We start from the raw sequence: 21,952 nt of genomic DNA, 5'->3' as shown, positions 1-21,952 counted from the left end.
TTGTTCTGCCCAACCTTTCCCCCCTACCATTAGTTTGATAATTTTTTTGTTTGTTTCTTTTATTCTGAGCCTGTGTCTATCTTCAGAATTCTATGCCTTTTTATGGGGGAGTTTGGATCATTCAGATCTTTGGATGTTAAATCATACTTGGGATTTGGTTGGTTTTTGGTTTTTGTTTTTCAGTAAGCCATTTGATCTTTATTGGACACTTCTCGGTAATTCTTGTCTGACTGGTTTAGGTGAGACAGATATTGCCAGATCTTTTTTGTCTGTTATCATTTCCTAACATCTAAATGAAAGCTTTGCAGGGTAGTGGACTTAAAGTTGAAGACATTTTACAGAATGTTCAATGTCATTCCATTCTTTTCTTTCTTATGTGGTTTTGAGAGATCTGTTGTGACTTTTATATTATTTCCTTTGTATTTGAGGTTTTGTTTCTTGCTGCTTTAAATAGTGTATCTCTTTCTTTGGTTCTTGCTATTTTCATTATAATGTGTCTTGGTATTGGTCTGAGTCTATTTTGTTTAGCACATATTGGGTCATTGAACACATGCAAAAATCTTCCCCGAGACTGGGAAACTTTTGAGTTAGCATCCTTCCACTAGTGGTTCTTCCTCTTTCTCTTTTCTTTCTCTTTCTGGTATTCCTATAATTTAGAGATTATACCTATTGCCATTATCCATCCTACATTCTCTTTCATTTTTTTACATATCTTTTCTTTGTTCTTTTCACAACTGTTGATGGCAATGTTTTTGTCCTCAAGTTTGCTGATGTAGGTCTTAACTGAATGAACTGGTGATGGATGTGGTGTTGGAGTTCTGTCCATGAGAATTCTTTATTGTTAGTATTTATTGTAAAAGCTAAATTTTTTTTAAAAAATAAAATTTTGCAAAGCAAATAAATTTAAAAGAAAAAATATGTGAAACTTCTCAAATTTGCAAAAAATAAACAAAAATTAAAATTTATAATTAAAATTTAGTCTCTTAAAAGATAAAGAGGCCACGAGTGGCCCCCCACGAGCAGCTCTTCGATAGGGCCATGGCTCCAGAGGGAAAAGGACTTAATCCAGAGCCCAGCAGCTTGTGGCAGAAAAATGAATGGACCATGTGTTAACCTACAGCACCATGGCTCCCCAGGTGAGAAAGGGTGTTGCTCCCTTCCTCTCCCCCCCCCCCCGGCCCCCCGGCAGCAAGGTGGCCTCCGCCTCAGAGCTTACTGGAAAGCCAGGTATGAGCCGGCAGTGACAGGGCAACTGTAGTCTCATGGGAAGAGGAGTGGTACCAGCACGTCCTTCACGCCCTACCGAGGTCATGAGTTGCCCGCCACGAGTGGCTCTCCGGCACGGCCATAACACCAGATGCACAGAAACCAATCTCATAATTATCTGGCTCTTTGCAGAAAACCTTCCAGACTTACCTAGTAAAATATCAGAAATCCAAAATCGCGCAGCTGCTATCAAGCCGTGGAATCCAGTCAGTAATGGCTCTAGTCCAGCGCTCATCTAGTCCAGACATCATATGGTTCTCATAACTGGGCTGGAGAGATAGCACAGCAGTAGTGTGTTTGCCTTGCATGTAGCCAGCCCGGCCGAGCTAGGTTTGATTCCTCCGCCCTTCTCGGAGAGCCTGGCAAGCTACCGAGAGTATATTCAATATGCCAAACACAGTAACAACAAGTCTCAAAATAGAAACGTTACTGGGCCCGCTTGAGCAAATCAGTGAACAATGGGAAGACAGTGACAGTGAACCAGCTATAGAAATCAAATTATTTCACAATGCCTTTTCAGCAATTCTGACTGTTGGGGAGAAATTCTAAACAATAATGGTTCACTGTTTGTTGAAATAATGAATGTAATCAAAGTAGAGAGAGTTAAGTAGAAATCATCTGCCTCCCAGGCATTGGGAGGGGTGGGAGTGGGTATATTGGGGTTTTTGGTGGTGAAAAATAAGTATTGAGAAGGGAAAGGTGTTTGATTATTGTTTGACCGAGACTTAAACCTGAAAGCTTTGTAACTTTTCCCACAGTGATCCAATAAATAAATATAAGAAAAGAAAAAAAAGATAAAGAATATTCACATATTTTACCTTGATCACTTGATCACTCGATAACTTGAGTTCCTGTTAATCATTGATTTGCTCGAGCGGGCGCCAGTAACATCTCCATTCAACTCTGTCACATGCTAGTGTAGCCCAATGGCATCTGATCATTCTAGGAAGACGAGGAGCCTCAAACCGATCATTCAGGGTCTTGACGAAGAAGTCTGAGCATCTGGTAGGTGGGCGGCTACGCGGTCTTTTGAAGTCCCGTGGAATCCAGTCGGTAATGGCTCTAGTCCAGTTGTCATCTCCAAATCTCATTACAGGTCCAGCCCATCTGATTTTCAGTGCCTTGGCAAACGAGACAGCATCCCTGATTCTTGACTGTTGATGGAGGTCAGAACTCCAGATTCTTTTTCTCATTTTAGTGAAACATGATACTCCAAACATAGCTCTTTCAATTCCTCTTTGGAAGACCGAATAGCATTGTCATTCTGTTTTCATAGGGCCCAGGTCTCTGAGGCGTATGATAATGCAGGAAGAACAGTGGAATCAAAGCGATGTGCCCGGAGCCGGAGGTTCTTCATCCTCTTAGTTATTTATTCAACGCTCTTGAAGACATTCCAAGCCACTCTCTTCCTCCTGCGCAAATCAGGTGCCAGGTCATTCGTCATGTTGACTTCTCGACCTAGGTACACATAACTGTTGCATTCGGAGATGGTCATTCTGTTGAGAGCGAATGGAACGTCAGGAATGAGACTGTTTCTCATAACCACTGTCTTCGTGATAGCTGGAATCTGACCTTTCCACACTCATGGTTGAAGTTGGCCAGCATTTGTGCCACTTGACTGTTTGGTGTTATTACAACGATGTCACCAGCAAAGTGGAGGTGGTGTAGCTGACAACCGTCTACTTTCACTCCCAATCCTTCTCATTCCTGTAGTCGCATGATATTCTCAAGGGTGGCACTGAAGAGTTTCAGTGAAATGGTATCACCCTGCCAAACTCCTCTCTTGGCATTGATGATTACTTCTTTGTAGAATGGTGAGATCCTGGTAGTGAATCCATAATACAGCTCACAGAGGATCCTGATGTATTGAGTTTGAATGCACTGATTGGCTAGGGCTTCGATGACCACTTCCATCTCAAGAGAATCAAAGGCCTTCTTTAAATCAATTAACGTTAGACAGAGTGGCATCTTGAACTCCCGAGACACATCTATAAGCTTGGTGATCATGTGAATGTGGTCAATCGTGCTGAATCCTTTTCTGACCTGGCTTGCTTGCATGGTTGTCCTTCATCTAGTGTTCTGCCAATCCTATTCAGAATGACTCCAATGAACAGCTTTTAGATGGCAAACAATAGGCAGATTGGGCGATACTTGCCAATGTCGTGGATGTCTCACTTCTTGCACAGTTATACAGTCCTGCTGGTTTTCTATTGGGATGGAACCTTGCATTCAGACAGGTAGCGTGTGAAGAGCCGAGCCAGTGTATTTTGATGAGTACTGACAGCAGGTTCTTCAGGTGTTCAGGTCTGACCTAGTCTGGACCAGGTGCTGTTTGTTTCTTTACCAACAAAAAGGTGTGTCAGATTTTGGAAGGAGAATGTTGGGAATGATATTTCCATCCTGCTTCTGCAGGTATGGTATGTGGGCAGGTGAACATGGCTATCAAAAAGATCTGAATAGAAGTCATGGATAATCTTCTCCATTGCCCTTCTGGAAGACGTGAGAGATCCATAGGACATCAGAGGGCAGTCATCTTGCTCTTGTAGTTGGTGAAGGACAGGCAGGCATTACGAATGCTTTTCCTGGCTTCTGCTGCATCTACCAGCACTGCTGCTCTTCTCTCTCTGAGGTCTTCCTTTATCTCATCTCTGCACTGCTTTGTGAGCTCGGACATTCGCTTGTGGTTGCCTGAGGCATACGCCAAACCATGTTGGCAAATAAGCTCAAGAGTTTTCGAAGACAGGCATTTTGTTGTGGCTATCTCTCTCTTGGCATTCCTTGCACAATCATGAAGGTGCTGAACCAGTCAATCACATTCCTTGTCAATTTTGTCAACAACGGCATCTTCCCATGTTGCAGCAATAGTGCCAAAGAGCTCCAAGTTGGTGGTCATTCTGGGAGTTCTCCTAAACTTTGCAGCCCTTTCTCCCCACTCTGTGAAGTATAATTTTACACGAAGGAGACAGTGGTTCTTTCCCATTTGGAATTTTGGGACAACAACGACATTGGTCAGGCAAGACTGGCAATTGAATATGATGTGGTCAATTTTGTTGTGGAACCGTTCACTGGGAGACCCCCATATCCAAAGTTTAGATTTGGCCTTCTGAAACTCTGAGTTACCATGGATGGTCTTCGTCGACATGATGACCTCAGACAGTCTCTCACCCTGCTCATTCCATTCTAGGCCATGGGTCCTGATGTGGAGTTCTTTGGCTGATCTTCTCGGTCCTATCTTGGCATTAAAATCACTGACAATGATCTTGTAGAAGGTGTGGTTTTCTTTATAGAACTTCTCCAGCTCCATGTAGAACTTCTCAATTTCTCCTTCATCATAATTGGATGTTGGTGCGTAGACAACGAAGAAAGAAACTGCCGGCAGTGAGCCACATCTCTTCAAGTGTAATCGTCTGATTCAGGTTGTTAGGCATTTGAATGAACCAATGCTCATGGCTAAGTTCATGTTGACAAGGACATCAACGCCTCCAACACCTCTTTTGTCTCATGTTCTGAGGATCAGTTCTTCTCCAGTGTCAAAAACGGCGTGATGTGATTGGTGCCTTCTGGTCTCAGTCAGACCAATGATGTCGTACTTGATCTTTCGTGCTTGTACCATCAGGTCTCGATGGATGCATCTGATGTCAACATACATGCATTGAAAATACACACAATCATTTTTGTCTTTCTTCGTTTTGGCAGCCTATTAGGCCTTGAGGTTTTTTCAGGCTCTCCTTCCACAGCCTTCTCACCGCTGCCATATTGGTGACTCCTTCAGGGTCAGGGGAATGAGACCCATTGTATTTACTGTATTTGGCATATCGAATACGCCACATATAGCTTGCCAGGCTCTGCCATGCAGGCAGAATACTCTCGGTATCTTGCCAGGCTCTCTCAGAAGCTTTTGGGGCGGCCTCTAATCTCCCTTGTTGGTGTTCCCATGATTCAAACCATATTTTCACTCTATCAAATATGGTGCAGCATTCCTGAATGATGGGTATTATGTGTCTTATGATGTGTCGTGCGGCTGTACAGTCCAGAAAGTATGCTGGAGAATGGCAGAGGCTGGGTAGTGGAGGAGTAGAAGTCTGCTGGTGAGGTATTTATCTGGTGTCGGTAGGGTGGGTCTTCTGTGCATGATCCAAACTCTGGCCACCTGGCTTGGAAGCAGACAGGGCATGGTAGGGTGGGGCTCCTGTTTTAATCCTTTCGTCACCTGTGGTTCGTGGGAGCAAGCAGAGAATCTCTGTCCCTGGGTCCATTGAGCCTGGAGTCCAAGGTCTCAGAGTTCCGCTTATCTTGTTCAGTGGGGCTGCACTCATGTGTGTCTCGGCCTGAGTGTCCAGAAAGCATCCTGGAGCATGGTGGCAGCTGGGTAGTGGAGGTAGTGGAGACTTCTCTGCACTGCTTTGCGAGCTCAGATGTTAGCTTGTAGTTACCTGAGGCTCGTGCCCAGCCACGCTGGCGAATGAGCTCAAGAGTTTTTAAAGTTTTTAAAGTTTTGTGGCTTTCTCTCCCTCAGCATTCTTCACACAATCATGGGAGGTGCTGAACCAGTCAATTGTATTCTTTGTCAATGTTGTCAATGACATGTTGCCACAATAGTGCCAAAAATCTCCCAGTGGTGGTCGTTTGGGGAGTTCTCTTCTTAAACTCTGCAGCCCTTTCTCCCCACTCTGTGAAGTAGAATTTTGCACGAAGGAGATGGTGGTCCGATCCCATTTGGAATTTTGGGACAACAGTGGCATCGGTCAGGCAAAACTGTTGATTGAACATGATATGGTCAACTTCATTGTGGAACTGGCCACCAGGAGACTCCCATGTCAAACGTTTAGATTCGGCCTTCTAGAACTCTGAGTTACCATGGATGTTCTTGGTTGACATGATGAACTCAGACAGTCTTTCACCCTGTTCATTCCATTTTAGGCCATGCAGCCTGATGTGGAGTTCTTCAGTCGATCTATCTTGGCATTAAAATCACTGGTAATGATCTTATAGAAGGTGTGGTCTTCTTTATAGAATTTCTCCAGCTCCATGTAGAACTTCTCAATTTCTTCTTCATTGTAGTTTGATGTTAGTGTATTGACGATGAAGATAGAAACTACCGGCAGTGAGTCATATCTATTCAAATCATCCAATTTGGGTTGTTAGGCATTCGAATGAATCAATGCTCATGGCCCAATTCGTGTTGACAAGGACTCCATTACCACCGCGCCTCTTTTGTCGCATGTTCCGAGGAATAGTTCTTCTCCAGCATCGAAAATGGCATGATGGGATCGATGCCTTCTCGTCTCGGTCAGATCAGTGATGTCGTACTTGATCTTTCGTGACTGCACCATCAGGTCTTTGATGGATGCTTCCTATGGCAGTGTACGTGTGTTGAAAGTTCAGACAGTCATTTCAGTCCTTCTTTGTTTTGGCAGCCTAGTTTGGGCCTAAAATTTTATCAGCCTCTCCTTGTTCATCCTTCTTAATGCTGCCATATTGGGGACTCTTTTAGGATCAGGGGAATGATACCCATTGTATTTACTGTTTTTGACATATTGAATACACCACAGACAGCTTGCCAGACTCTGCTGTGCAGGCGGGATACTCTTGGTAGCTTGCTGGGCACTCTGAGAGGGATAGAGGCTTTTAGGGCAGCCTCTAATCACCCTTGCAGGTATTCTCATGATTCAGACCATATTTGAACCCTATCAAATATGGTGTGGTAATAATGAAAAATGCGTATTAAGTGTCTTATGATGTGTCGCAGGGAACACAGGGTAGACACAGGGTAGACACAAGATACACAGCGTAGACACAGGGTACACAGGATACACAGGGTCGATACAGGGTAAGTGGGTAGGGGAAACAACATTAAAATGAGTGAACCTCATCTGATATACCTGATAAACACAAAAGGAGCAAATAACTGGGTAAATTTATATCTATATAGAGGGGCCTGCCCCAGGCCTTCTCACGCTGCCTCAAGCCTGGCCCGGCTGGACTCCAGGCAGCTGCATAGAGACCCCAGGCCTGGGGGGGCAGGTGGGTGGTGGGAGCCCTATAGGCCTCTCGGCAGGGACAGGGGGCAGCGTCCTACAGGTCTCTGGGCAGGGCTTGGGTGGGAGTCTGGGGGGGGGGGTGTTAGGTGGGGGTGGGCACCCTGAAGGCCTCTAGGCAGGCCTGTCCAGGGCTAGGAGGGGTGGCCATGGCTACATCTCTGGTCTCTGGTTCCTGGACTGTTGCCTGACAGGGCTCTTGGCTCTGTATCCCCAAAACACTGGTGAGGATCTATGTCTACCCTGTGTCTACTGTGTATCCTGTCTACCATGTGTCTACCCTGTGTCTATTATGACTACCCTGTGTCTACCCTGTGTCCATTCTGTCTACCTTCTGTCCAGTTTCTAACCTGTGTATCCTGTGTCCCCTGTGTCTACCATGTGTCCCCTGTGTATACCCTGTGTCCCCTGTGCCTACCGTGTGTCCCCTGTGTCTAACCCTGTGTATTCTGTATCCTCTGTGTCTACCCTGTGTATCCTGTGTCCCCTGTGTCTACCCTGTGTCCCCTGTGTACCCTGTGTCTACCCTGTGTATCCTGTGTCCCCTGTGTCTACCCTGGGTCCCCTGTGTCTACCAAGTGTCTACCCTTTGTATCTTGTGTCTTCCCTGTGTCTACCCTGTGTCCCCTGTGTCTACCCTGTGTCCCCTGTGTCTACCCTGTGTCCCCTGTGTCTATCCTGTGTACTCTGTTCCCCCTGTGTCTACCATGTATCTACCCTTGTATCTTGTGTTTTCTCTGTGTATCCTATGTCTACCCTATGTATCCGGTGTCCCCTGTGTCTACTCTGTGTACCCTGTGTCTACCATGTGTCTGCCCTTTGTATCTTGTGTCTTCCCCGTGTCTACCCTGTGTATCCTGTGTCTACCCTGTGTACCCTTTTTCTACTCTGTGTATCCTGTGTCCCCTGTGTCTACCCTTTGTATCTTATGTCTTCCCTGTGTCTACCCAGTGTATCCTGTGTACCCTGTGTCTACCCTGTATATCTGTGTCTACCATGTGTCTACCCTTTGTATCTTGTGTCTTCCCTGTGTCTACCCTGTGTATCCTGTGTCTACCCTGTGTACCCTGTTTCTACCCTGTGTATCCTGTGTCCCCAGTGTCTACCCAGTATACCCTGTGTCTACCATGTGTATCCTGTGTCTATCCTGTGCCTACCCTGTGTGTACCCTGTGTCCCCTGTGTCTACCTTGTGCCTACCTTGTGTCTACCTTGTGTCCCCTGTGTGTACCCTGTGTATCCCCTGTCCACACTGTGTCTACCCTGTGTCCTCTGTGTCTACCCTGTGTTTACCTATGTAATCACCTCATCTTGGAACTGTGTAAATTCCTTAGCTTGGGTGACGCTAGGAGTGATCAAACATTAACGGATGTTTGCAGGCTCTCTGGGCGACTCTCTCTTGCCGCCCACATTCGGTGCTCTCAAACTGCTCCCCCACACAGGATGGTCATTGCCTTGGGCAAATGAACAAGGAACGAGGGCCAAGCTGGTTGGTGATTAGTTGCCATTTATTCCATCCCTCGTCTCTCTCAAACTCTCCCCACAACTTTCACAACTCTCTCCCCAACTCACCCCCAACTCTCTCCAACTCTCTCCCGGCTCTCTCCAACTCCCACTTCTCACTCTGCCCCACTACTCTCTACCTCCCGCCACAGCTCTCTCCAACTCTTGCATTTTCCTTGCAACTCTGTCCTACTCCCCCGCAGCTTTCTCTCCCCTCTCCACTCCTCCAACTCACCACCTTCTCTCTAACCACACCTCCCAAACCACACCTCCCACCTGGAAGTATAATCAATATGTTTATCAAATCTTCCTGACCAGCTGCAGTCCATGAGTGCAAAATATCACTTATGGTATGTTTCTCCTCTCCTTAGACCCGTAACTTTAACATCTTAATTCTTAATCACTTAATTTCCCGTTAGTCGTCGATTTGCTCGAGCGGGTGCCAGTAACGTCTCCATTTGTCCCTGTCGCTTGCTAGTGTAGCCCAATGGCATCTGTTCGCTCTGGGAACATGAAGAGCCTCAAACTGATCGTTCATGATCTTGATGAAGAAGTCTGAGAATCTGGTAGGTGGGCAGCCACGCAGTCTTTTGACATCCCGTGGAATCCAGTCAGATACAACTCTAGTCCAGCGGTCATCTTTAAATCTCATTACGTGACCAGCTCATCTGATTTTTGACACCTTGGCTAACGAGACAGCGTCCCTGATTCTTGATCGTTGATGGATGTCAGAATTCCAGATTCTTTCTCTCATTTGAGTGAAATGTGATATTCCAAGCATAGCTCTTTCAATTCTTCTTTGGGAGACCTGAGAATTCTCATCCTGTTTGCATAGGGCCCAGGTCTCTGAGGCATGTTAATACAGGAAGAACAGTGGAATCAAAGAGATGTGCCCGGAGCTGGAGGTTCTTCATCCTCTTAGCTATTTCTTTGACGTTCTTGAAGGCGTTCCAAGCCACTCTCTTCCTCCTTCGCAGCTCGGGTGCCAGGTCATTTGTCATGTTGACTTCTCATCCTAGGTACACATAGCTGTTGCATTCGGAGATGTTCATTCCATTGAGAGTGAATTGGGCATCAGGAATGAGGCTGTTTCTCATAAACATTGTCTTCATAAGATTCAGCTGTAGTCTTACCTTTCCACACTCACGGTCAAAGTCGGCCAGCATTTGTGCAGCTTGGCTGATGTTTGGTGTTATTAAAACAGTGTCATCAGTAAAGCGGAGGTGGTGTAGTTGCCGACCATCTATCTTCACTCCCATTCCTTCCCATTCCAGTCATCGCATGATGTTCTTGAGGGTGGCACTGAAGAGTTTCGGTGAAATGTTATCACCCTGTCGCACCCCTCTCTTGACATCAATGATTGCTTCTTTGTAGAATGGTGAGATCCTGGTAGTGAATACGCAATATAGCTCATGGAGGATCTTGATCTATTGGGCTTGAATGCCCTGATTGGCTAGGGCTTCAATGACCGCTTCCGTCTCAACAGAATCAAAGGCCTTCTTTAAATCAATGAACGTTAAACAGAGCGGCATCTTGAACTCCCGAGAAACCTCAATGAGCTTGGTTATTGTGTGGATATGGTCGATGGTGCTGAATCCTTTGCGGAACCTGGCTTGCTCGCATGGTTGTCCTTCATCTAGTGTTCTGTCAATCCTATTTAGGATGACTCGAGTGAATGACTTGTAGATGACAGACAATAGGCAGATCGGGCGATAGTTGCCAATGTCATGGATGTCTCCCTTCTTGAACAGTAGTACGGTCCTGCTGGTTTTCCATTGGGACGGAACCTTGTATTCAGACAGGTAGTGTGTGAAGAGCCGAGCCAGATAAAATCTCAAGGCCGAACTAGGCTGCCACAACAAAGGAAGACAAAAATGATCATCTGTACTTTCAATGCACGTACACTAGCATCAGATGCATCCATCGAGGACCTGATGGTACAAGCGCGAATGATCAAATATGACATCATTGGTCTGACCAAGACAAGAAGGCAGCAATCTCAGCATGCCATTTTCGACACTGGAGAAGAATTGTTCCTCGGAACATGCGATAAAAGAGGTGTCAGATGCGTTGGTGTCCTTGTCAACACAAACTTGGCCATAAGCATTGATTCATTTGAATGCCTAACAACCTGAATCAGACGTTTACATTTGAATAGATGTGGCTCACTGCCTGCAGTTTCTATCTTTGTTGTCTATGCACCAACATCTCATTATGATGAAAGAGAAATCGAGAAGTTCTACATGGAGCTGGAAAAGTTCTAAAAAGAAGACCACACCTTCTACAAGATCATTGTGGATGATTTTAATGCCAAAATAGGACCAAGAAGATCAGCTGAAAAACTTCACATCGGGACCCATGGCCTACAATGGAACGAACAGGGTGAGAGACTGTCTGAGTTCATCATGTTGACCAAAACCATGCATGGTAACTCACAGTTCCAGAAGACAGAATCTAAACGTTGGACATGGGAGTCTCCCAGTGGACGATTTCACAATGAAATAGACCACATCATATTCAATCGATGGTTTTGCCTGACCGATGTCACTGTTGTCCCAAAATTCCAAACGGAATTGGACCACCGTCTCCTTCATGCAAAGTTCTACTTCACAGAGTGGGGAGAAAGGGCTTCAAAGTTTAAAAAGAGAACTCCCAGAACGACCACCAACTGGGAGCTCTTTGGCACTATTGTGGCAACATGGGAAGATGCCATTGTTGACAACATTGATGAGGAATATGATCAACTGGTTCAGCACCTCCATGATTGTGCAAGGAATGCCAAGAGAGAGAGATAGCGACAAAAAAACGCCTGTCTTCGAAAACTCTTGACCTTATTCGCCAACGTGGTTTGGTGCATGCCTCAGGCAACTGCAAGCTAAGTCTGAGCTCGCAAAGCAGTGCAGAGATGCGATCAAGGAAGACCTCAAAGAGACAAGAGCAGAAGTGCTGGTAGATGCGGCAGAAGCCGGGAAAAGTATTCGTAATGCCCGCCTGTCCTTTGCCAACTACAAGACCAAAATGACTGCCCTCCAACGTCCTGATGTTCCATCACATCTTCCAGAATGGCAATGGAGAAGATTATCCATGACTTCTACTCAAATCTCTTTGATAGCCATGTCCACTTGCCGACATACCAAATTCCACAGGATGGATATGTCATTCCCAGTATTCTCCCTTCCGAAATCCAACACGCCATTTCATCAGTAAAGAAACGAATAGCTCCCGGCCCAGACAAGGTCAGACCTGAATACCTGAAGAACCTGCTGTCAGTACTCATCAATCTTAATTCTACTTCCTAATATTTGCCATTCTGTGTGGACGTAGTAAAAGACACATTTAGGCTTGTAGGGCGACTCTCCTGGGGACATCTTACCACAGAGTCAGAATATAGTGCTCAGGCCAGATTAATCATTCCTAACACTAACAATCAAGGGTAAACACAGAATTGACACAGGGTATCCAGGGTAACACAGGGTATACAGGGTAGACACAGAGTAGACACAGGATACATAGGGTAGGCACAGGATAAACAGGTAGACACAGAATACATAGGGTAGACACAGAGTAAACATAGGCTAGACACAGGCTTTACAGTGTAGACACAGGGTAGACACAGGGTAGACACAGGATAGATGTAGGATAACATTGGTTTGCCCTTCCTCCCTGGCTGCAGGGAGCTTGGATTTGTTGATTGCTCCTCTAACCTGTAAATTACCTTTGTCTCCTGATCACACTCTGCTGACTTGTAAATGTTATTTTTCTCTTCTTCTTAATGTCCTTTGCATGGTTAGTTACTTCAGAGCAATTACTTTTTGTATGGACACATGAAGACAGTTAAAAAGACATGCTTTTGTAACTTGGGAGTTAATTGACTCCAGAAAATATTATCTTCTGTATATCTGCTCTCTCGACTTATGCCTTAGTTGCCCTTACTTCCTAAATCCCTAAGAGCAGGATCCCAATGAGGGACTGCATGGACCCAGGGCAAGCTGTGAGCTACCCTGATATCAAAATGGGCCAGGCCAAAGTGCCATAATACTTAACTATAAGTTAAGAGCATGGTCATGGACAAATTCTGTCATGATCCAAAAAGAGTAATAACTAGATTTGGACCCTGTGTCAACCCTGTGTCTACACTGTCAACCCTGTGTCTATCCTATGTCTACTCTGTGTCTACTCTGTGTCTACCCTGTGTCTACTGAGTCTACCCTGTGTCCTCTATGTCTACCCTGTTTCTACCCTGTGTCTACCCTGTGTTCTCTATGTCTACCCTGTTTCTACCCTGTGTCTGTACTATGTCTCCTGTGTCTACCCTGTGTCTATCTTATGTCTACACTGTGTCTATCACAGCCCCCTGGAAACTGTCTAGTGCAGCCTGGTTGTGCTGTCCAGTCCTGAGTTGCTTCTTGCAGAGGGCAGAGGAGCAACTTGGGCTCCTCCAAGAGCTGGACAGCCCATGGCCACGTGCCATGGCAGCAGGCCCAAGGTTTGAGCATCTTCTGGCTTGGACCCTGCCTGGGAGATGACCTGGGCCCCCTTGAAGAGCTTCTAGGCCTGCAGGCACTTGTGAGCTGGGTCCCTCTGAGGACCCCTGCACCAGATCTGCAAAGCTGCCAGAGTCCACCACAAGTGCAGGTGGGCTACCCTGCCCCCATTCTCTCCCTGCTCCCCCACAGACCCCACTCTCTCCCGGCCCTCTCTCAGTCCTCCCACACACTTCTCTCTCCTAGCCCTCACCCCTCTCCTAGCCACCACCTCTCTTCTCCCCCAGGCCCCACCCCTCTCCTAACCCCCACCCACTCTCCCAGCCCCCACTCCCTCTCCCAGCCTCCACAAGCCTCTCTCAGTCCCCCAAACTCCTCTTCCAGTCCCCACCCCTCTCTCCCAACCCGCCACATCTTCTCTAAGTCCCCCAAAACCTCTCTCTCCCTGCCCCCATACTTCCTTTCTCCCAGCCCTCCTCACTCCTCTCTCCCAGCCCCCACAGTCCTGCTGTCTCAGTCTCCCCACACCTCTCCCACTTTCCCAGCCCTCCTCTCATTCTCCCCCTACATCCTCTATCATTCTTCCCACCCCCCTCTCTCAGTGCCCCCCATACACACACCCTCTCCCAGCCAGCCCTCCCCTCTGTCTCCCAGCACACCCAGACCCTCCCGCCCCCACTCTCTCCCAGTGGACAGATTTTCTCAGCCCTTAGTTAAAGAAGAAAGGCCTTGGGGCACATCTGGTGAGGAAGGGCAGCTTTGTGGGGGCACTCCTGGTTTGGCTTGGGGTCCCCTCCCCACCCCTGAGCCACACCCAATCCTGAGCTGGCAGAGGAAAGCCTCAAGAGACTTTACTTCTGCAGTTCCCAGTCCCCAAGCACCTGGGCAGAGGTTCTGGCATCCTGGTGGGTATGCAGCACCCGCTGCTTGCCAGGTTAAAGGGAGGAGGTGATGGTGAGGGACCTTCCACTGGCCACCCCTCTCCCTGAGACATTTGGCCCGCAAAATAAGGACCTGCGGGACCAAAAAAAAAAAACTGGAAAAATATTTTAAAAAACTATTTTATATTAGTCAAAATATAATGACCATAAGAACTACAAGGAAAACTTATTATTTGTTAGTGATAATATTTTATACTATAAAACTCATTATATAAATGTAACAGAAAGAAAAAGATATGTTCATGATTTCAATAAAAGATTTAATTGTAGGAGGAGAAAAATTGTAAATCTATGAAGTTAGAAAAAGACAAAAAGATACAACAAATAAAATCCAAATTTGAAATTTTTCATTGTAAAAGAAAAAAATTTTAATTATAAGATGGCTTGCGTATGGAGAGTGGTCTCTGCATGGTTGTGGCTGGTTCCGGAGGTCTTCACTCTCTACATGCATGAAGGTACCGGCAGAGGAACAAAGGCATGCAGATCCCGGGGCTGAGATCTCCAAGCCTACTTGGATTGGGGCTGAGCATCCTTCATCCAGATCCTCCATCTTCTAGTAGGCGGGGGTCACACCCACCAACTACCCCCGCCCCAGTGCCATGTAATCCCATCAATGGCCAAGACCCAGAGACTATAAAACCCAGCTCCCAGAAGCACATGCTCGACACTTTATTATCTCATTCTTGCTTTGACAACCTGGCAGGCTACCTACCGAGTTTAGCCTGTCAATGAGGCAGAGTGTGGCAAACTCCCTGTGGCATACCCAATACGCCAAATACCAGTAACATTGATGGGTCTCATTTTCCTAATTCTGATAGAGCCTTTAATATGGCTCTTTTTTAATCTCAGGGCAAGGACGAAGGAGACGTTACTGGTGCCTGCTTGAGGCAATTGACGAACAACAGGATGATCATGATCCTGATTGTATAAGATGACTTGTTTAAAAATTTTTGCTTAACTAAGAAGGCATAGAAATAGGGGATTCCCAATATATTGAATAGACTCAATTTCTAGTCTCAGACAATAAAAGCCTTCTTCACCAGAATGAATCATAGTTCCCTAGAAATAAGACTAATTCCAGTATCATTTAGTCTAAGATGATAAATCCTTCTCCAAAATTAATCACAGTCCCTAGAAATGAGACAAATACTAGGTGGGTGCAAGGTCAGTAGGACACCCATTGATCCAGAAATGAAGGAATCTGTGAGTGATTAATTGCGGTGTTTCAGCAAGAACCAAACTGAGTTTGAAGTTGAGTCTTCTCATAACTTAATTTTCGGTGTACTCATTATAGATTTTCTCAATATAGATTCTCTATCTCCATAAAAGTGGAACCATAAATAATTACTGTTACTTAAATAAAACTCACCAACCTTTTTTTTTTAATTAGTGAAACACCATGAGGTACAGTTGTAGAATCAAACTTTCGTGCTTGGGTTTCAGTTATACAATGATCGAGTACCAACCCTCCACCAGTGCCCATCCTCTACCACCAATGATCCCAGTAGCCCTCCCACCCACCCCTGCCCCACCCCACCTCTCTGGCAGGGCATTCTCTTTTGCTCTCTTTTTCCTTTAGGGTGTTATAGTTTTCAATAGAGGTATTGAGTAGCCATCGTGTTCGGTCTATAGTCTACTTTCAGCATTCATCTCTCATCCCGAGCGAGTCCTCCAAACATCCTTTACTTGGTGTTCCCTTCTCTATCTGAGCTGCCTTTTCCCCCAGCATGTGCTGCTGGCTTCCAAATCATGGAGCAGATCTCCTGAAAACCCCCCAACTTTTAATTTCATTAGTGCTCTCAAACTTTCATTCTCTCTTGACTTTCAAATTTTTTTTTATATTTGAAAGTGAAAAACATTCACCTCTAACATTTACAATTTTTGCAAAAATTGAATATCAAGGATAATTTTACTATAAGTAATTAAAATATATACAGGCTGAGCCGGGTTCGATTCCTCTGCCCCTCTCAGAGAGCCCGGAAAGCTACCAAGAGTATCTTGCCTGCACGGCAAAGCCTGGCAAGCTACCAGTGACGTATTCAATATGCCAAATACAGTAACAACAAGTCTCAAAATGGAGACATTACTGGGCTTGCTCGAGCAAATCGATGAACAACAGGAGGACAGTGACAGTGACAGTGACAGCTACTATAAGGATTTAAAAAAAGTCCAGTCCTACAGTGATGTAAAAAATATAATAATAAAAACTCATTAGTTTTTCTTGTGCAAACATAGAAAGATAATTCAGGAAAGAATGATAGGAAACCATCTGTATTTCATTGAATAGCTTAAGGACAAAGAAGTGTACTTTTCTAGTTTACTTTTCAGGAGATTCTATATGATAATACAATTATTATTTTCCAAATGATGTTTTTATTGCTCAAAGTCATGAAACTACATCCAAGATCATCTTACTATTAAGTAGTAGAACAGATTTCTGGATCTATATTTTTCCTATGACACTGTGAAATTATTACTTCTCAGAGATTAAGGAAACAATTTAGGTACTGGTTTCTTGGCCACGGGGTACAGGAGGCAACTCAGTGGGCTTGAGCGTCATGGTTGGAGAGTTTACATTTAAAGCAAAACTCACCAAAGCTGATAAAGGGTCTGAAGCTCAACGGTTGGAACTCATAACCAGTATTTTAAGAGTTATCCTGGTAATGGTTTAATGTGTGTGAAAAACTGACAAGAGGTGTGGAAGTTATGTCAATTTTAAGTTGTCCACTTAAGCCCTCTTTTTTGAGTGTATATGAATGTAATACTTTCCTTAAAAGTAACTTAAACATATCATTGCAGATCTGGCATAATTGTTAGGTCCAGAAATTGTCGTAGAATCACAGTGCTGTCACTCTAATAATTTTAAATAACATCATATTGATTTTATTAAAAGGCAGAGGTGGGACTGGAGAGAGTACAGTGGGCAAAGCATGCACCCTGCATGCAACATATTTAGTCTTGATTCCATGCACCTCAGATGGCCCTGAGTCCCACAAGGAGTGATCACTGCGTAGAAAGCCAAGAAATAACCCTTGATCACAGAACCCTTGATCACAGTTGGGTGTGATTGAAAACTCACACCAAAAAAAGAGAGGGAGAAGTACTTAATTTTACTGAAATAGTAACTTTCCACGGTCTGTTACTGCCCTTCATTAAAGAATCTAGAGTAATTCATATTAGTTAAACAATTCATAAGTTACTACCTAATTAAATGCATCACATATGCTCACATGGTATAAACCAATTTTTCTGCATTTCAGGACCAAACTGCTTTGCAGAAACAGCTGTCATCCCTGCGGGCAGAGAAGTGCAGACTGATGAGTGCACCATTTGCCACTGCACCTATGAGGAGGGGACGTGGAGGATTGAGCGGCAGGCCATGTGCACGAGGCATGAGTGCAGGCAAATGTAAGGCTGAATAAGCACAGACTTATTTTTTTAGGATATTTTACTGATGTGAACATTCTAGATGACTCTGAGATTCATCAATCTAAAGAAAATCATCTTTGATGAGGAATAATGAAAAACTATAGTTACTTTTGCTTTCCTTAGTAAGAATTACTGAAAGAGAAGGAAATGGATGTATTTCAAAACATCAAGAACTCTGGGCATAAAACTCCTCTCTAAATAAATGTGCTATTTTCACAGTAAGTACATAAAACACACAATTATATATAAAATGTATTTCTATAATCCCTCTATTAGAGCTTATATAAATGTTTTCTATAGACAGATTAAAAATGCTGTGCTGTAAACCATCCTCATTGTGTACATGCAAATTTTTCTCTGTTCTAATTTCATCACTTGGGATGGACTTTTATTGTTGATTATTTGAAGAGAGCACCATAATTGCTTATAAGATAGTGAACAATATTTCTACGGGAATCTTGTCCGAATTATATGTAAACTTGTGCTATATCTTTAGAACATTCGGTCTCATATACATAGATAATATTTTCTTCTTATGATATCTGATTTTTCTCTTTGACATTTTCACTCATTTGAGAAATACAGGTACAAAGATAATACATTTTTTCCATTTCTTTCAGAACTCTAACACTGTGGGCCTTAGATAAATACATACACATATTTAATTTTCACTTAACATTATTTTCTTTTTCAGGCACTTTAAATAATCACAAACATTGAGGAGTAGTGGGAGGAGTGATTTTTATTACTACTCCCCCATGCTAACACACTAAGACAGGGGAATCACTCAATTCTTTGATGTGTGTTAAAAAAAAATTCCAACAATTCTATATATACAATCTAAACATAGAACAAGCACTCCAGGATTCCACAGTAGATCTGTATTGCTCATTTGGAGGGGTCAATCATCTTTCCCAAGAGAAACATAGTAAATGTCCATTGTAAGCCTGTCTTTGTAATCTTCCAAAAGCCAAGTGAGAAGAGAGTTCTGTCCAGTTCCATACAATTAGCAATACTGAAGGCAAGCTGCACCATCCACTTTCTGTATATATAACTGAAATGATAGATAATTCCAAACAGACTATATTTCTTTTTTCACAGGGGAAAGATGCCACTTCAATTCCTGCTAATCTGATGAGAAAATAGCGAATTATATTTCTGCTTCTACCAGGTCTTATATGAACCTGAAATGATTTTATTAAAAAATGAGTTTAATAGGACTATTGGAAAGCAAAATTAACACTATTTGATGTCATTAAAAGTTTCCATCCATATATTAATTCTAACATCTTGAATGAGTCACTTTGAAGACCAATTGTAAAAGTAAAGCAAAAGGGAGTAATTCATCTTTTTTTTTGTAAAAGCAAAACAAAAGGGACTAATTCATCATATTAATTTTTGGTCTTTGGAAAAAAATGTAATTTAAAATTACAGCCAGGGGACATTAGAAAAACTTTCTTAAGATAAGCACAGAATACCCAGCCTCATAATACCCATTCATTATGTGAGAAAGTATTCAGGGGCCAAAGAGATGGTATAGCAGGTAGAGAGCTTGCCTTGTTGCAGCTGACACCTGGCACCACATAATGGTCCCTTGTACACAGAGATAGGAGCAATTCTAGAGCAGATATGGTGTGGTCCATCCACCCTCTTCCACCCCCCCCCCCCCAATAGATTGTTGAGAATGGAAAATTGCTCAAGAACACTTGAAACATGCCATAAACAAAGCATACCACATAGAGACTTTCATGAAAATACTCAGGGAAAGTATTAGTTGTTCTCAGGTATGATCAACTTTCCAAAATTTACCTTCTGGTATTAATGGCACTAGCCAGCTTTTTAATCCACTAGATGATCATCTCTCCATTGTTCATGGATAAATAATTTTAGACCAGGTCAAAAAGACTATGAATTTGACAACAAATGGCACTTGCCTGCATGATCATTAACACATCATAACAGCATGTCAACAGTCTCTTCTCTCCTGTCAAGTCAGCTGCAGAGATTCAGTTTGAAAGATCAGTCTCCCTGTTCCCTATGGTAATGTGATCCCTACCATCATGGGCATTGAGCACTAGATTAATTATAGAGGTATACTAAATGCTGTGGGAATTTCAGAAAACCTGGCATTTCGTTGTCTATGACATTGAAAAAAATGTTTTGGAAAACTAACTTTTTACCCCATTCTAAGCAAGTATGTTCAGCCGTGTCTGAGCATTTTCCTGAAGAATGAAGTTCAGTAGATGGTCTTATTCTAAAATGACTCCTATCTTCCTCTCTAATTTTAAACCAACACTGTTCTTTCTACTGAGGAACAAAAAGTAAAACATATATGGCAGAACTTGGATTAGTAATACTAATTCTCCAATAAACAACGTGCTATTTGCACTTTGTCTGCAAGAAACATTCATTTATTACTACAGTCTTTATATCTTGCCATTAATTTAGATTTATACAACTGTAAGGTTGTACTGAGTTGCTATTTTTATTTCCCTCTTTTCCAAAAGAGCATTTTGTTAAAATTACTAACAATAAAATTTCCATATACTAAGAAGTTTAATATGTATAAGAAGTGAGTTCAGAAAAAAAATATGAGGCCAAGTTACTTGAATCCAAAATAATTATGGTTCCACAGAAATGAAAAGTCAAAAATTCAAATACAGAATATTTTTCAGACTTATAATTTATTTTTCAAAATTCAACTAATCATTTTAACAATTATTACATAATACTGGTATTTATGGAGAACACTTTAAATTTTAACTAAAATTTAAAAGGTAATTATGATAATAGTATATCTGGAAATTAATCTGAAGCTACTTATATAGGCAACATATTCTGAAAATAGTCTAATGGTATTTGATATTTTTCAAGTTATATTTTTTCAGCCATAGATTCTTTTCTATTGCTTGAATCCATCCATGTTTTTATATTTCACAGACACCTTGGGTAACTTCCAGAATTTATATTTCATTCCTGTATAATACATGTTAAGTGCTATGTCTTTGGGACTGTTTTAGACTTCCTAGCACAGAAGAGAAAAATGAATATGTCCCTGACACCAAATAACTTATAGGAAACTAATTTACATTTTGTTATTTTTAATATCTTCCATTTTTGTTTTTTCTTTTGATTTTTATTGGGACATGTTTTACAAAGTTGTTTATAACAGTTTTTTCACACATACAATGTTCCAACATTAATCCTACCACCAATATCCCCTTCTCTCCACCAATATCCCCATCTTCCCTCTTAACTCCCAGCTTTCCATAAACAGGCAAATAACAAATTTATTTCATATTACTTGCTCCAACAAAACTTAAAGAAATGGCAAATGGAATTATCAGAAAACAAATCAATAAAAGTCAATCTGTGATTACTGATTGCTATATAATATTAATCTATCTAAATGAATTCAAATAATTTAATACAACGTATTCTCATTTACATTACTAAGTTTTCAATTCTGGCATCTAAAATATATTGCATTAAATTTTACTTCGTATTTAAATATTATACATTCATTTCTTTTGTTCGATTCCTCTGCCCCTCTCGGGGAGCCCGGCAAGCTGCCGAGAGTATTCGATATGCCAAACACAGTAACAACAAAGTCTCCAATGGAGATGTTACTGGGCCCGCTCGAGCAAATCGACGATCAAGGGGAGGACCTTTATCTCTTTTGTTCAGTAAAACTATATGAAACAAACCATACATTTAAAAATTTGCCTCATCACTAATATCTGTCACTGTACCTGTCACTGTCCTCCCGTTGTTCATTGATTTGCTCGAGCGGGGCCCAGTAACGTCTCCATTTTTGACACTTTGTTGTTACTGTGTTTGGCATATCGAATATATCACGGGTAGCTTGCCAGGCTTTGCCGTGCGGGCAAGATACTCTCGGTAGCTTGCCGGACTCTCTGAGAGGGGTGGAGGAATCAAACTCAGGTCGGCCATGTTGGCTGTGCATAAGGCAAACGCCCTACCGCTGTGCTATCACTCCCTAAAAAAATCCTCCCTATTTTTCCTAACATATGGTGTATCTATACAATTTGCCTAAATTTCAATTTAATATTATCTAGTTTCTTGTTTTGATTTTCACCAAGTTGAATTTTTTTAAAGTATCCATTATTTGAAAAGTGTGAAGCATACACATTTCAAACATTCTGGAAAACCACATTCAGCACTTTAAATGTAGATTATTTACAATAGCACAGTGGGTAGGGCATTTGCCTTACACACAGCTGACCAGGCCGACCCGGGTTTGATTCCCCCACCCCTCTCGGAGAGCGTGG

General features: G+C 43.0%; 1 protein-coding gene across 1 annotated transcript in view; it reads left to right on the top strand.

The window, feature by feature from the left end:
- VWC2 (von Willebrand factor C domain containing 2) overlaps positions 1–18,116 on the top strand; it is a 138,978-nt gene extending 120,862 nt beyond the window's left edge. The window contains exon 4 of the mRNA XM_056138084.1: positions 17,492–18,116. Within this exon, the coding sequence (XP_055994059.1) occupies positions 17,492–17,643 (152 nt within the window). The 3' untranslated portion in view covers positions 17,644–18,116. The remainder of the gene's footprint in view (positions 1–17,491) is intronic.
- Positions 18,117–21,952: the final 3,836 nt, after the last annotated feature.

The sequence above is a fragment of the Sorex fumeus genome, unplaced genomic scaffold, assembly GCF_029834395.1.
Source record: "Sorex fumeus unplaced genomic scaffold, SorFum_2.1 ptg000128l, whole genome shotgun sequence".
NCBI lineage: Eukaryota > Metazoa > Chordata > Mammalia > Eulipotyphla > Soricidae > Sorex > Sorex fumeus.
The sequence above is the reverse complement of the archived record's forward strand: the minus strand, read 5'-3'. Positions and strand labels throughout refer to the sequence as shown.